The sequence below is a fragment of the Coffea eugenioides genome, chromosome 11, assembly GCF_003713205.1.
Source record: "Coffea eugenioides isolate CCC68of chromosome 11, Ceug_1.0, whole genome shotgun sequence".
In the NCBI taxonomy this organism is placed as follows: Eukaryota; Viridiplantae; Streptophyta; class Magnoliopsida; order Gentianales; family Rubiaceae; genus Coffea; species Coffea eugenioides.
Genome location: NC_040045.1, coordinates 52,392,250 through 52,407,921, shown reverse-complemented (window position 1 = coordinate 52,407,921; position 15,672 = coordinate 52,392,250). Strand labels below are relative to the sequence as shown.

The 15,672-nt window shown below is 38.1% G+C and overlaps 2 protein-coding genes across 2 annotated transcripts; one reads left to right on the top strand and one right to left on the bottom strand.

Moving 5' to 3' along the window:
- Positions 1–681: 681 nt before the first annotated feature.
- LOC113753323 (COP9 signalosome complex subunit 3) lies at positions 682–5,782 on the top strand. The gene is made up of 11 exons (XM_027297448.1): positions 682–1,031; positions 1,457–1,572; positions 1,663–1,909; positions 2,243–2,300; positions 2,895–2,984; positions 3,254–3,319; positions 4,192–4,281; positions 4,429–4,587; positions 4,674–4,795; positions 5,099–5,171; positions 5,303–5,782. The coding sequence occupies exons 1-11, from the start codon at positions 817–819 to the stop codon at positions 5,369–5,371; spliced, it is 1,305 nt and encodes a 434-aa protein (XP_027153249.1). The 5' UTR covers positions 682–816; the 3' UTR covers positions 5,372–5,782.
- A 384-nt stretch (positions 5,783–6,166) lies between these two features.
- LOC113751645 (protein TPLATE) lies at positions 6,167–14,724 on the bottom strand. Its single transcript, XM_027295730.1, has 7 exons — positions 13,338–14,724; positions 11,531–12,127; positions 10,550–10,911; positions 9,473–9,776; positions 8,616–8,738; positions 7,387–7,842; positions 6,167–6,964 (listed from the first exon to the last, which is right to left on the bottom strand). The coding sequence occupies exons 1-7, from the start codon at positions 14,463–14,465 to the stop codon at positions 6,440–6,442; spliced, it is 3,495 nt and encodes a 1,164-aa protein (XP_027151531.1). The 5' UTR covers positions 14,466–14,724; the 3' UTR covers positions 6,167–6,439.
- Between the last annotated feature and the right edge of the window lie 948 nt (positions 14,725–15,672).

The following is a 15,672-nucleotide window of genomic DNA, read 5'->3' as shown; positions in this document are numbered from 1 at the left end:
AACTCGTATTGGTTAAGATAACAGCCGAAAATGGGGAGGTTTTGGCAGTAACAAAGTGAAAAACATGAGCACATTTGACGCTCTTGTAAATCACTATTTCACCTGTCTAGTGCAGTGTACCTTTTTTTTAAATTTATTTAAAAAAGTATCTTGAGGACAACTATTTTTTTTTTTTTACATTTATATAGACAATTACGGAACTTGTGAGCGGGGAAAAAAAAACTGATAGAAATTCGAAACTCTGCTCCTCCCCCATGAAGCTTCTAAACCTAGATCAGGTTATTATGGGAGTGCCCAATTCGCTTTTCAAATCCTCTTATTAATCTGTCACTTCTTATAAGGATTAAAACTTCCTTTGAATTGAAAAAAAAAAACACGTACATAATCCATAACTCGTGCTATCTTGAAATCGACTGCACCCAGTCCGCCATTGCGTCAAAAGTTTCGCCATGCAGACTCAATGAATGGGCCTCGTGATTGGATTCAGCGACTATTACATGATGCAAATAGAGCCCAATTTCGGGGATGGGCTATATTCCAAAGTAAAACCTGCACCTCAGTCAGGGTCCGCGGAACTTCGGTTAAGTAACCTCTGGGCCCACCTCCTTAGGGATTCTGTTCGTGTCTATATTCTGGGGGTAAAAAAAAAAAAAAAAGGAAAAAATTGGATGCTTTCTTTTGTCCAGACTCCAGACTCCAGAGCGGAGCAGAGCACAGCTGTGGATTGTTGATCCATAATCATAATCCAATCGAAGCGTTGGTGGCAAAAAAATCAAAGTCAGCCTGAGAAAGGGCGGAGAAGAGAAGAGAAGCGGGATGAATCTGAATGCGAGCACCAACTCAGTGGAAGCGTTGGTGGCAAAAATCCAAGGGTTATCGGGCGGCACCGCCCGAGACTTGGCTCATCTCCACAGCCTCTTGAAAGAGTCGGAGGACTTACTTGTCTCCTCCGATTCCACTCGCCCCTCACCGGCTTCTTTTCTCTCCGAACTCGACCCGTCCAAACATTCTCTTGGCTACCTCTACTTTCTGTCAGTAATCGATTTTGCTGTATTATTATTTATGCCTTCATGGATTCCGCTTCTGCTTCCTCCGTATTTGCCAGTCTTTTTTCTTTTTGTATTTGTTCCTGTTTTTTTTGCTTTTGTTCGCACAACAATTGCGTCGTGCCCGACTATATCTTTTAATTTGTATGTGAATATTTTCTAGAAGAGAGATGATAAATAATCATAACCGCAGGACTTCCGTTGAAACTATGCTATATAAGTGTATAGGCTTTTTTTTTTTTAAACTGTGTCCGTACAATTTAGGTATTTGGAGTTTTTAGTTCACGGAGAACATAAGTTTCCTTTCTAGAATTATTACGTTATCTTTGCACAATTTAGCATTGCCGGAATTTCACCATCTTGCATTCAATAATGGCTAGGGAATTATTTTCTTTGTTTGTTCCTAACAGGGAGGCTAGCACGTCTCGTCCGATTTCAAAAGAGGGATCTGGTGAGGTAGCCCTGTCGATTTCCAGATTCATTGATGCGTGCAAGGCTGATCAAATCCGTTTGGCACCTGATAAGTGTACTGATCATCATCCCAGCGAGTGATACATTTAATTTTGAGGAATGATTTTTAGTTATTTCAATGACTTGTGGATGATTTCATTTGCAGTTATATCTGTTTGTAGAAGGTTCAAGGATCAAGTTCTGTTGGCTGAAGCCCCAATACGAGGAGTTGCTCCGATGCTGATAGCTGTTCGGAAGCTTCAAATATCCTCTGAACAATTAACCCCTTTACATCCGGATTTTCTTCTTCTCTGTTTGCTGGCTAAGTGTTATAAAACCGGTCTCTCTGTCCTGGAGGACTATATATATGAGGTCGATCAGCCTAGGGATTTCTTTCTCTATTGCTATTACGGGTGAGTTGCTTTACTATAACCAGTGCTCTTGTTACCTCAGACCTTCTTAGAGCCTCTTATGCTTGCAGATGATTTGGTCATTTGTATTGGCAACTGGAAATAATCTTTGATTCCTACCGTTGAAATCTGTTGACTTGAATATGTGAATTTAGAGGGTAGTTGCATTCCTGTTTTTAAATGAAATGCTAGCTTCAATGAGAGCAATCATATGTAGCTTATCTTTGGAGAAGATGTGTTCATGATTTTCGTGACTTGCAGCTAATATTTTGAAATTATATATTCGCTTGCCTAAATTGTGGATTGCCACTTTCTAATAAAATTTGTATCTTGTAGGGGGATGATTTGCATTGGTCAAAAGCAGTTTCGTAAAGCATCAGAGCTATTGCACAATGTACGTTTGCATGCTTGCAGATTACTTTGAGATGGAATCTTCTTCTTCTTTTATCCTTGCTTTCATATAAGTAACGCTATTATCTACCATGTTTTCACCGTCCAGGAGATATAACATTAGATTTAGAGCTTAGATGAAAAATTTCTGCAGGGATTTGTGCAAGTAGGAATGTACTAGTACTTCTGTTTAAATTCGAGTAATTTATTTTATTTTTCGCCCTAGGGGGTTTCTCTAATTCCTGAAAGCTCTCTTACTCCTTTCATTTCATCCCAAGCTTTTGCTTTTGCTGCATATTTCGCTGGCTGCTCTAAGAATCTGGCCACATTTGACTTGGCATAAGTACCATGGGCTGCATTCATATTTTCAATGCCAGCTGTCAGCATTCTTGAGCAAATTCTCAGTGTAAAAGAAGATGATCTGGGTTTTCCTGTATGCTTTGCACAAAACTCTCCAACTTCTCGTGCATCTTGTTTCTTGGTCCCCGAGTTTTGAGGTGTAAGAGTATCATTATATTGTGGGCTTGCATTTTACTTCTGATTGCTATGGATGGTTAGACTAGGTTCATTATCTTAACACAATCATATTATTTTGCAGGTAGTGACTGCACCTATGTCCACCATAAATGCCATAGCAGTTGAAGCATACAAAAAGTACATACTGGTTTCGCTAATTTACGCTGGGCAGGTTTTGCTTTTTTCTCGTCTTTATTTTTTATTTAATCTTTATGTAAATAATTGTTGAGAAATTCTTTTTCATTGTTTGTACATGGTTTTAAGTTTGAAAGAAAGAACAAGGCTAATTTTCCTGAAAATGAGCAAGCTGGGCTGCTGAAATTTGGCCAAGTATCTAAATAGTGCATAATATAACAATGTAGGATAAGGCGTTGATCTATTGGCCTTTAGTTTGGTCTGGTTTGGAGTACTCATACTGCCTATAACTTTATATGGTTGCAGTTCTCTACCAGTTTTCCAAAGTACACTTCTTCAGTTGCTCAAAGGAATTTGAAGAACTTCTCTCAGGTAAACGTTTATTTCTCTCTGTAGATTTAACTTTGCACAGAAATTGTTTAACTAAATATAGATATAATTCCTAAGAGTATTTATGTGTCTATTTGGAATAGACAGATTACAACAATTTGCAATGTCACAGCATTGTTCATCTCAATGAATTCAAGAATAGAACTCTAGATACTTTCATGGATAGATATTGTGGACATTATCAATAGTTATTCTGGTGTGCATCAAATCTCCGTATAATGATGCATGTTTTCAGTGAAGTTGTTCACCTTCAATTTGTTCCATAAAAGAAAGCAGAGATTTCATTGTCTTTCTTGGGCATTGTCTGATCTGCCCCTTTCATGGTTCATTGAAGCGACTTTTACTTTTTTTTTCATTTTTAGTGGCTTCACAAAATTTAGCAAAAAGGTACTCAAAGACAATGAAATTTAAAGCCTACAAGGTTAATTCAATTTCTGACCTGTTGGAAAACAGAAAAGAAAAGAAACACAAACAACCCTTAACAGGCAACCATTTCTTACAAGAAGCCGAACAATAACCTTAAGTCTGCCATCCCCCTCCTCTTAGGCAGATGAAACACCCATAGCAAAAAAGCTAGGACTGGGTGGAGCAGTAAGTCAACCTGTCTGAAATTAGATTGAAACAAATAAGAGTTATTTTTACTGAAGTAACTGGTTTTGTTTTTGAATCATGAGGTTGAAGAATGTTAGATTTTGGCCACAGATGAACAGTGGCTCCGTGGTGTTTGCTTCCTATCTGTATACGCATCGTTTTAGTGTTTACTGGATTCTTTGCAGTGATTGATTTTTTAATGGATGCAGCTGTGTGACATGTTTTCACTTGAAATCATTTCTTGTTTTCCCTTTGTTGAACAGCCCTACCTTGACCTTGCCATCAGTTATAGCACTGGGAAAATTTCCGAGCTGGAATCTTGTGTCCAGATGCACAAGGAGAAGTTTGAAGCTGTGAGTTTTCAGTGGCCTGTTAAGTTAATCATTTATTAAAAGTTAGTGAAATAAAATCTTGGCATCTATGTGCTGCATAAGAAGTCATTTTATGACATTCACCAAGTTTTGGGATGTCTGATCTGTTGTATGCTGTTTCTTTCTCAGGATAACAATCTTGGAGTGGTAAAGCAAGTGGTGTCTTCTATGTATAAACGCAATATTCAGAGGTTGACTCAAACATATCTGACTCTCTCGCTTGAAGATATAGCTAATAGCGTCGAGTTAAAGAGCTCCAAGGAGGCTGAAATGCATGTACTTCAAATGGTATGTATATAACCTGCTCTTGTTGATTTCTGCCTATAGTAGAGGCATAAGATTGTGGTAACCATTATACTCATTTTTCACCATAGATTCAAGATGGTGAGATATATGCAACAATAAATCAGAAGGATGGAATGGTTAGATTTTTGGAGGATCCCGAGCAGTATAAAACCTGTCAGATGATTGAACACATTGACTCATCAATTCAGAGGTGAGGCTTGGAATTTCTTTTCACCTCAAGTATCCATCTGGACTCTGTAGGGTTATATAGGAGTATTTGCTTATTATGGTTTGCCATTACCTTTCCATCATTTTTATGAAGCATGAATATATTGTGCTTTATTGCACTACATTTCAGATTCTATAAGAGTTAAGAAAAGGCTTGAAGTCTTGAAATATGGCTTTTTTTTTTAAATTTTTGGTTGTGTTTTTAACTCTGACATGGAAATTAGTAGTGTCTAAATACTGCATTAAGCGTGCAACTTAATAATGTATTTCTTTTTTAATGTCACAGAATAATGGCACTGTCAAAGAAGCTGAGCGCTATGGATGAGCATATCTCATGTGATCCTTTGTACCTTGCTAAGGTAAATTCCGTTATAATTTCCTTGGCATTTTGTAGACACTTGAGGGGTTGAGCTTATTCTTCTAAATTGATATTCTGTATATATTTTTTATCCTCTCAATCAAGCAAGCATTATTTTTTGTCTGTTTACAGGTCGGTCGGGAACGACACAGATTTGATTTCGAAGATTTCGACAGTGTCCCCCAAAAGCTCAACATGTGAGACACTCTTGGCCTCCGTCATGTTAAAAAGATTGGGGAGAGCATTGCAAGACGTGAATTTTGAAGTTGAAGGCAAATTTTCCGTCGTTTTGTTCGCTATAGAAAGGAAATTGGTGAACATCTGAAGCCTGGTATAATTTTCCGGCTTAGTCATATGAAGTAATTGCTGGCACTTGCTCTTCTTTGAAGCCTAATAAATTTATAGTTTTGTTATTGTGTCAGTGGCATATCCTGTTGCAGCGTTTCCTATGACTATGACTATGACTATGACTATAGCGCTGCCTCCATAAGATTGTGCAAAAACATCTCTCGCGATAGAGCCTAAATGCTAGGAGTCTACAAACCTCCCAATCTTGTACAGCCGTTTTTCCCCCAGTCTTAATCTTTATTTAAGTTTATTCTTTCATTGTCACGCCACGGGCACAGATGTGTTTTGGATTCAATGATTCTATAATTTGGTTTAGCCCTCTTGAATGAACTACAAACGTATAATTTGGGTTATCCCTCTTGAATGAAGTACAAACGTGTAAAGCGTACATTGAGCCTGTATGGTTCTTGAATTTATAGTAGAAATATTAGAATGGAAACAAATGTTAGTTGCGATTCTAACACTCCCCTTTATTCTTTTTTTCTTGCTCTTAAATCCACCTCAGCCCATACAATTTTGTCCTTTTCAATGCTTCAATTCTTTGAAGAAATTTAAAAATGATCTTTACAAATAATCTTAATTTCATCAATTGAGAGTGCCTTAATGACTAGTTCTAGAAAACCTTGTATAACACTACATAGCACTAGATTTGAACAGAAGGCTAGCTATAACCATAAAAGACCAAATTTGACAATTACTCCTCGAATAGAGGAAATTGAAGAACCAATTGGTGTGGTACAAAGATAAACAGGGAGGGAAGAACGCCGAATGAAAAGGACAAAAAAAAAAACAAAAAAGGAAATAACAGATCCACGAAAACAAAAAAGCCTCACCTATCATATTTTTGCACTCTTAATACGTATGGACAAAATACAAGAAATTCTTTATGCAAAAATTTCCTATAGGAAAGAATAGAAGTCATCAATTAACTTTGGAACTCCTGTCTTTACACAGCATATGCCATTCTTGTAGCACAGCTACTTGAAGAGCACGATGCTCGACTTCCTCCGGAGTTAACTTGAACAATGTGGTAGGCCCCTTAGTCTTGCCAACTTCCTCCCCACTTTCCTTCTTATCCTCCTCGTCTTCCTTGTCCTCCTCACTCTCGCGTTCTTCCTCCTCATCAGACTTGGGAGACTTGGGACGAGGCCGTGCTGCCTTAAGCAATGCTATCCGCTCCATTGATATCCTCAGCCTCTCAGCAGCAGCCACCTTCACTTCATCTTCAGGCATGTACTCGACACCCCCGTCAGTAAGGTCATCTAACCAGCCCTGTAGATCTGAACCGATCTCCTTTGTAATTGATGAATCAGAAGCTCGAACAACAAATTTGCATATCATTGTTGTTGTCTCATCACCTAGGTCCACATTTCGGCTAACCTCACTGGCTCCAAATATCATCATGCCAACAAAGCCCCCATACCAAGTTTTTGCAGCAAAACACAACTATTTAAAACAGAGAAGCAATGAGAAGCTGAAATATTGAATTTGACCAAATGCACAGAGAGAGAGAGAGAGAGAAACGTGAATTCTAGAAGTAATTTGGCGTTCTTTCAACATTTCCTCATAAAGAATTACAATTATGTTCATTCATCAGAAGAAATGGAGGGATCAACAATTCAGATAAGCTTTTTGAAGCCAAAGCATGAAACAAAACCTGAAAGCCAGCACTTTTATGTGTTGGCATGATATGCAAATTATGGTATTTCCAACTTTTATGTGTTGTGTCTGTTGTCTCATGACAAAATGCTTCAAGTGTAATCAGATTCTATAAAAGTTAAGGGCTGAGGTTTCACAATGACTCTGTCTGACTATTAGGTTCTTAAAAAATTCCAACACAAACCTTGAAGTGAAAGCATGAAACAAACCTGAAAGCCAGCAACAGTCCTGATGATATGCGAACAAACTCTATGGAAAGGCTTTGAAGACAGAGATTTCAGACCACTAAGGAAAGGAGATTCCCCATACTGCTGTGCAGCTGTAGCCTTGAAGCCACTTCCTTCATACGTATATGTACCAGTATATTCTATTATAGCGGGTAGACTAGGCCATAGGCGGAAATATTCAACTGGAGAAATCTTATGTGGCAAAAGAAGTTCAGTCAGGGGAATCCTATAAGGTTGACATCTCAAAATCACAGGTTCACCTAATTCAGGCCTTAGGCTTTTCTTTTGTCTAATGATTTGTGGATCATCTTCAGAGTAGTCCCCTTCATAATCAGCTGGAGCACCACTGCCATAGAAGGGGTAATACAAGACTTGGACCCAAAGAGCACATTGCTCAAAATGTGAAACACCTACTGTCACACTGCAGATCACTGGTTCCTGAAATAAGCATATAAAATTAACCACAAATATTCTCATAGATATCTGAAGACAACAGGACAATTGCTTTTAGAAAAACATTAAATTTTGTACCAGGTCAAACACACACACACACACACACAAGTGTAGATAAACAGAAGAAAGGTATAAAGTGCTACACTACAAGATGAGACACAAGCAGGAAGATTCTTCTGACTCCAAAACAATACTTCAGCCTCAGATATAGCATTAAAAAGAAGAATGCACTATGCTTTAGCTGCATCTCATCCAACAAATTAAAATGAAGTGCAATTCCTCGCAAAATTCAAAGTCAGGTGACTGCAAGTACTTGTTTTTTCAAGGTAACCTGCAATATACAAAGACATACCAGAGCAGTATGGAGAGCTCTTACACATGCTCCTCCACCATAAAGGTAAAACGAGATAGACAAGCAGAAGAGGAAGCACTGATAATGTTATCTCCTCCACAGTTCAGCTTTCTTTAGGTTAATGTTAGCCAGGAGAGAAGTAGGACAAAAATAATTAAATTGAGTGCTGCTCAGTAGCATGAAGGGTTATTCAAGTTCCAAGTTAACAAAAGAAGAACCTAGCAAGCAATCTATGTCAATTTCCCTTCTCATATAGCACTTTGTAAAGATTTCACATTTTATTTTCCATAATCAAAAGTTCCATATCCTTTTCAAGGAAAAAGATATACAGTAAGAAGTAATTTACAAAGACAAAAATAAAAAGGTACATTTATAAAAGGTAGGACAACACGTTTGAATCTGGCACCTGTGAATTAAGATCACGCAATTGCCGCAATGCTTGTGGAGATCCATCCATGAAATATAGTCCACCTGATAGCCCAACTCTTATATCCACGCGATTCAGTTCAATTTCTGTCAAATTCAGAACCTGAAAGCATTCTCAGAGTTCAAAACACAGAAAAGAATCCAGTATTTGATCAAAGGCTTGTTAATGACTCTATATGACCTGCACTTGCACATAAGGGGATGGAGGAACTCATAGATAGGAAGACATGATGTAGAAAAGTGCCTCTAAAAAAAGAGACCTCATTACAAAAGGTTATCTCTTTCCCAGCCAATACTGCAGCAGAGTAAAAAATGTTTAAACATGAGCATGCTGTTAGAAGAACCAAATGCAAGTTACATGGCATTACACATTCCACTTAACTTCACCCTCACAGCTTCTAAAACGTCTAGAGGAAGGTAAATTAATGCCTTTGGTTCTTCATAACTCAAACTGCTTTCAGATGATACAAAACTGTCTAGGAGGTAAATCCCAACATAATGTCTTTGGGCCTTCACAGCTCAAACTAATGTCTTTGGGCCTTCACAACTCACACTGCTTTCAGTTGATACAAAACTCTCATGCAGGCATATGCCAACATTCACAAGAATTTTCAGAGAGTGGAATATGCACCAAATAACTTTTTCTGCCCCAATCACGATCCATATCGTACAACTGTGAAAAAATAACTGCACTAGTTTTGGCAAAAGAGAATAAAACTAATATTCCCATGAATCATTCCCACTCACTGTCATTATTGCAAGACAACATTACTCAAGAAAGTGATGCGCAACAAATAAAGAATGGATTAAAAAATAAAAAAGACAGGAGGTAAAAACCTTTAAATGCAGAGTGATCCTTCCGTCATTTGGATCTGACAAATGATATGCTTCCACATAGCATGGATCACTGCTACCAGTCAAAGTACATGCCCTTGGGGGAACCTTGATTCGGGTAGAGTCTATTCCTTTCGACAATAATACTGTTAGTTCACTAGGATCAGGCCTCCAAAGTTCTAAAAGCGCCTTGTGCACTAGTCCTTCCAGCTTCCGGTCTTGGGCCGTAGATGCTTCATAAAATTGAACAGTTAATTTGTGATGGCTAAATGGATAATCTCCTCTAGCTTCACTCACCCCAGCCCACCTACAAAGAATGAATGGGACACAGAAAAGTGAAAAATAACACAAGTGGATCCACAAGAATCAACTGATGAGTGTTTGCCACAAATAGCATGAGAAGTGGGAGAAAAGCAGGAAAATTTCAATTCTGAACTGAAGGGAAAAGAATGGGATGATAAAGTTTGTCTTTCACAAGTTAGTATTGATTAAGCTCTAATTCCTCAAAATTAGCATTTTTTTAAACTTAAGGGATCCAAGTGTGACCAGAAGTATACATCTTCTAGAATATCTTAACAATAATGCACTAAATTTTTAGGTACTTTATAGATGAGAAAAAGTTTCAAGTGAAAATTTCCATTATCACTTTGCACCTGAAGCTTAGCTGTGTCAACCATGGTGACTTGGACATCTGGAAATACCATTCCTGCTAGGGTGGGTGATCTAATTCAGAATCTAGATCCACAATTGGTTTAGAGGGTCTACACCAAAGTGTTTTTCTAAATTCTCTACTCATTTACTTTACATACTGTACATCCATACCTCTGCAATTTCTCATAAATTAAAACACGTAAATATATGCAAGCATAAAAACACACATTCAGATGCAGAGAAAGAAAAATATCGTGGGCCTCATCTGATCTTGTCACATCCAGCTCTGGTGCTCAGTTAAGCAAGCAGAACCACAAAACTACCTTGACAAACTTGACAATGAGTTTTACCTTAATTAATTGCTTTCTCTGTTGTCAACAGAATGAACTAATTGGACCAAATTATGGTATAACATCACAAGAAGCTTACTTGATCTCTGGGTGACTTGAAACGTATTTGATTCTCTGCAAAATCAAACGACATTGATGCTTATTGACAGAATCAGCTGAGGCATTGGTTCTGAACTCTTCAAGCTCCTTAGTAATCAACTGCCCAGCCCTAGCATTTCGTGATCCCAGTCGCTGAGCACATAGAAGAACAGCCTGAACATCTTGCAGCCGATTTGTAGCGCTTGCTAATGAGTCTGTGTTAAACAGAACTTTATGGATATTGGCTACTATAATGTTCAGTTGATCTTCAGGATCATCAGCAAGAAGTGGATCCAGACCTTCTAGATCTATGTGTTCTGAAATAGCCCACATAACACGGGCTAGTATTCTAGGGGTGTTCACCTGACATATGCATCATGCTTTTAAATAACAACAAATCAAACAACATCACAAGCTTACATAAAACAGAAACTTCCAATAAAGATTATCGCCTTGAACAGCAAAAGAATACAGAGAGGGACAAATAAGAATAAGCAAGAGGATAAACAAAAGATAAATGATAATGGCAATTTGTTACTTGTTAATGGCACTCACTTTGATCCTTTAACCTTGTGAATTAGACAACAATATGCCCATCATTGGTTGAATTTACAACCACCCCTTTTTCATGAAGTTGTAATTAAAATGAAGAGTATGGGCAATTTTATATTTTCACATGAGGACAAAAGTCAATAGGGGTGCCATTAACATTTCCCTAAACAAAATAGGTAACTAAAGTCTCAACCCACTTAAACTACAGTAATCAAGGATTAAACAGGAAGATTGAAGTTGAACAGGTTATATGGTTACGTGGCATGAGCTCAATTTGCCTATGGTGTAACTTGTGAGGTTGTCAATTTACATCAAACAAAGTAAAAAGATTACAGAAATTGTACTATGAAGAATAAAATGCATTATACTGATAATCCAGCAAAAAAAAAAAAGAAGAGACGCAGCAATTACACTTGGCCGAATTACAAACCTCACGTAAATCTCTGACAAGTTCACGTTGCAAGTTCTGTAAACGTGTCTCATTTAGAATTTGGTCCTGAGATGCTCCATCTTTGATCCTTTTGACCCCTCCTCTAGTATCATAAATGTGGCAAAGTCGAACCAGCAACTTCAAGTAGCAATCAATGGCATAAGTTCGACCTTCACAATCCCATTTGACACATGGCCTACACACTTCAACAACTTCCAGAGCTGGTTCAGTCCAATTTAAAGCACCATAACCAGTTCCATAAGCTAATGCTCCAATAACTCTGCTTTCCATGCCCGAATTTTTCTGTTCAGGCAATGGTAATGACAGCTGAAAACAGCTTTCAACTAGCATGGCAACTAGTTCTTCTCTGAATAAGCTTTTACTTCCTACACTGTTAAGGTCATCTCTTATCCTGGCATCCTCAAAAAGGGAAGCAATATCAGTCCCTGGAAGAGGCTTTTGACCTCTTCGAACACTTTCCTTTGCAAAAAGATCGACACAGAGAGCAGTCCTACAGATGCATGCCAAAGCGTGCATGCGATCTGATTCTGCTCTCAAGTTTCTCACCATGAGAAGCAGCCTTTTGAATAAAGATACCTGCAAGAGATAAAGTAAAGGAATGATGTCAAAAGTATTACTGCAATAGGTGTAAAAGTGACAGAAATCTCTACTAAACTAATATTTTTTAACCGCGAAAAAAAAAGAGTGTCGATCTCTGCCTAGAAAATGGGAGCTCTCTCCAGCAGTCCTTGTACCACACTAAATGCAGCCAGATATCAACACGCAAAACGGGTGTTTGATAATCCTATCAAGTACTCGTTAGGTGTTTGATAATCCTATCAAGTACTTAAACTTAATGGATTAACTGCTTTTTTTATTAAGTTTGATAGATAACAAAATTCCCTAATCTCTGAATACATTAAGAGGTGCTTAATTTCTTTACAAAATTTTAAGTGAAAGTTAGATCACTTAATTTGCAGAATGTTTAAATGGTAAAATAATAACACTCATTCAAAATTATTATTTCACATACCCACACACTTTCATACACATACATACTCTCTTTCTCTCTCATGCACTTTCGCACATATACATATAGTCTCTAACACACAGTAACAGCACACATACTCTCTCTCTCTCTCACTCACACACACACACAAAAACTAACACATGTTTTTTTTTCTTTTTTTTGCCAATACACATTTTTAACATAATTTGTTAATTATACACAAAAAAGCACACATTTTTTCTCTCAAATACACATTAACATACAAAAACACACACAAATTTGATTTTCATACTGGTATTTCAGTTTAGAGGTGATATTTAAAGAGCTAATTCAATACAATAGATAAATATGGTATCATCAAACAGATTTTACGTAATGAATTCCGCAAATTTAGACTTAAGTACTTAATTTTCAGTCTTCAAATTTCAGTTTTATTAAATACCACAGTCCTCTAGGTGACAATTGCATAATGGATCAAAGATGTTTAACCATTGACAAGAAAGTCCATTTTCCTGCACTCTTAAACTCCATTAAATAGACAAGAAAGAAGGTTTTTCCATTGGCGTAATCACAAATAAAATGCATCTAAATGAAGATATAAATCACATTTCAATCACAAACAAAAGGAAAATAAACAAGCACCAAGGAGGCAATAATATTAAAATGATGAAGTAGAAAAACGAGACGATAATAATACAATGTGCAAAGCCAAAAGCAAACCATCTTGAGCTAATGTAATGTGAAGTTATTTGGTGTCAATGCAAGACAATTGTTTAAGGTGAGGAAAGCTTCACGGACCTGCATACTAAGGTCAAGGAGATGCAGATTCGTAACTACGGCTCTAACAATACTCTCTCGAGCAGAGGAGAACTCTTGCCTGTCCCAGAGAGTCAGAATTGCAATAGTTGACGCGGAAGCCCATTCCGGCTTGCCTCCGGGAACATCAGCCAAGTACAACATATTTATCCCCACCTCGAAAATCAACGCAGGCTCCAACGAGGAAGAAAGGAAGGGAGCAAGATGCGTCACCACATCCGACACTCCTATAAACCTCTCCGCATTGACAGACTCCAAAGTGCTGGCATTCTCACTCTTAGAAGACCTGGAAAGCTTCTTGATCACTTGTAATGAACCTGAAGCCACGGCCTTGACTGCGTAGACAAGTGGATAAACTGTTGCCCTGAAAGTCTCCACTGGCAAAATCAAGGACCTGGCCATTAGCGAACTCCGTTTTTTCCAAACAAATTCCACCATAGAAGAGACCCAATTGGATCGAATGGCCACGGAATTCTCGCTGTCAACAAGCTTGTCTCCGGCCAGCCTACTCATCCGCTTGGATTCGAATTCCTGAAAGAGTCTGCCGACGGATTCGAAAGCGACCTTGGAGACGACGTCGGATTTGTCTAGCATGTTGTGGCCGATGCGAGTCCACCAATTAGAGACGCGATCCAGCAAATTGATGTTGTTCTCGCACAAGGTAACGAGGTCATCACGGGCGAGGACACAGCCGAGGGTCTCGGTGATGGAGAAGCGAAGGTTGTCGCTGGGAGAGTCGAAACAGTTGGAAATTTCCTTGTTGCAGTCGGCGATGAGCTTGCCGAGGCGGTAGGAGGGGATGGCAGCGAGGATGGAGACGGCTGCGGCGGTGACATCGGGGTCGGGGAAGTCAAGATCGGTGCGGATGCCGGTGCAAACTGTCTCCCAGAGGTCGGCAGTGAGACGAGTGGAACGAATAAGGTCAAAGGCAAGCTTTTTGGAGACGGCGGAGGCGGGAGACGCGACGATCTCTTCGACGGCAGATTTGGCAAGGACGGAAATGTCGCGGCCAGCAGCGGATTGCTGGAGAGCTTGGAGGAGAGCGCCAGACTGGCGGAGGGCATCGTTGGAGCGGAGGTCCGCTTGGATCTGAGCGAATAAGATGTCCATTTTACTTTTTACTCGTATAATTGATTAGGAGAAGCTAGAGCTAAACAGCAACATTATTATCAAAACACGGCCACTGCCCGGCGCCCCTACCTCTTCAGACCTTCCCCGTCCACAACCAGCTGAGAAAAAAATGGTAGTGCTGTTATAGTATAATTAAAACCCAATAAAAAAAATTGAACATTTGAGGAGATGAAGAAGAAAATGGGAGTTATCTGGGGTACAAGAAGTTTGTTTGGGCAGAAAACGAACAGGAGAGGTCGAGGGGGTGGTACTGTCCTAAATCCTCCTTATTAGCCTCGCTTGACTATTTTTACCCCGTTTATCTGTTGGGAAACAAGTACAGCCAGCGCACTGAAGGGAAAAAGATCTCTTGTTTGTTTGCGTTACAGTCAAGCTTCTCATCATTCAGGAACGGGTCTGGTTTGTTTGGATTGGATTTTATTTCCCCAAATTTATTTGCTTACATCATCGTTACAATTTTCAATACACTTTTTTACCTTCTCAATTACCTTTTTATCTCACATACATCACATCACAAAAAGTGTTACAGTAAAAATATCTCTAATAATTCACAATCCAAACAGACCATCCGACTTGCTTGCTCGCTTCATGTTTGGATTTGGAAAAACTTTAATTTTTTTTTTTCTGTTAACACATCTTTCTATTATATTTTTATTTTATATACATTAAATCATTACAATATAAATTTTATAAAAATTTTTAAAAAATAATAATCTAAATAGGATATAATAGTTTTTATGTATAAAATGACCAAAACGGTCACTAAATTATTAAATATGATGTGGATTAATCATTGAACTTTTTTTTTGTAACCACAAAGGTCGTTAAATTGACAAAAACGAGTCATCGATAAAATGAGTTTTGACAAATGATTATTTTACTAATAAAATTTGACAAAATGACCTCGATACGTTAAAATTCAATAATCTTTTTGATAAAATAACCTTTAATAAATGATTGTTTTGTCGGTAAAATTTGATAAAATAACCTCATTAACTCGTTTTCTTTGTCTTTTTGGCCTTTGTTTTATGATTTTTTTTTCTCATCTAATAGGTTCATAATTCAACACTTGTGCTCTTGCCCAATAATGGACCTTTGCACATACAAATATTTCACATTCCAGTTTTTATTAATCCTCAAATTAATTAAAAACGCAGACTCATCGTAATTCATTCATCAACTCAAG

What these genes read in the sequence shown, in the direction of transcription:
- LOC113753323 (XM_027297448.1), top strand. Translation starts at nt 817, where the DNA reads ATGAATCTGAATGCGAGCACCAACTCAGTGGAAGCGTTGGTGGCAAAA. An exon ending in CTTGGCTACCTCTACTTTCT is followed by an intron (nt 1,032 to 1,456) that starts GTCAGTAATCGA and finishes TGTTCCTAACAG; the next exon opens with GGAGGCTAGCACGTCTCGTC. An exon ending in CGCTAATTTACGCTGGGCAG is followed by an intron (nt 2,985 to 3,253) that starts GTTTTGCTTTTT and finishes ATATGGTTGCAG; the next exon opens with TTCTCTACCAGTTTTCCAAA.
- LOC113751645 (XM_027295730.1), bottom strand. Translation starts at nt 14,465, where the DNA reads ATGGACATCTTATTCGCTCAGATCCAAGCGGACCTCCGCTCCAACGAT. An exon ending in TCAAGTCACCCAGAGATCAA is followed by an intron (nt 9,777 to 10,549) that starts GTAAGCTTCTTG and finishes CATTCTTTGTAG; the next exon opens with GTGGGCTGGGGTGAGTGAAG. An exon ending in GGATCACTCTGCATTTAAAG is followed by an intron (nt 8,739 to 9,472) that starts GTTTTTACCTCC and finishes GAATGCTTTCAG; the next exon opens with GTTCTGAATTTGACAGAAAT.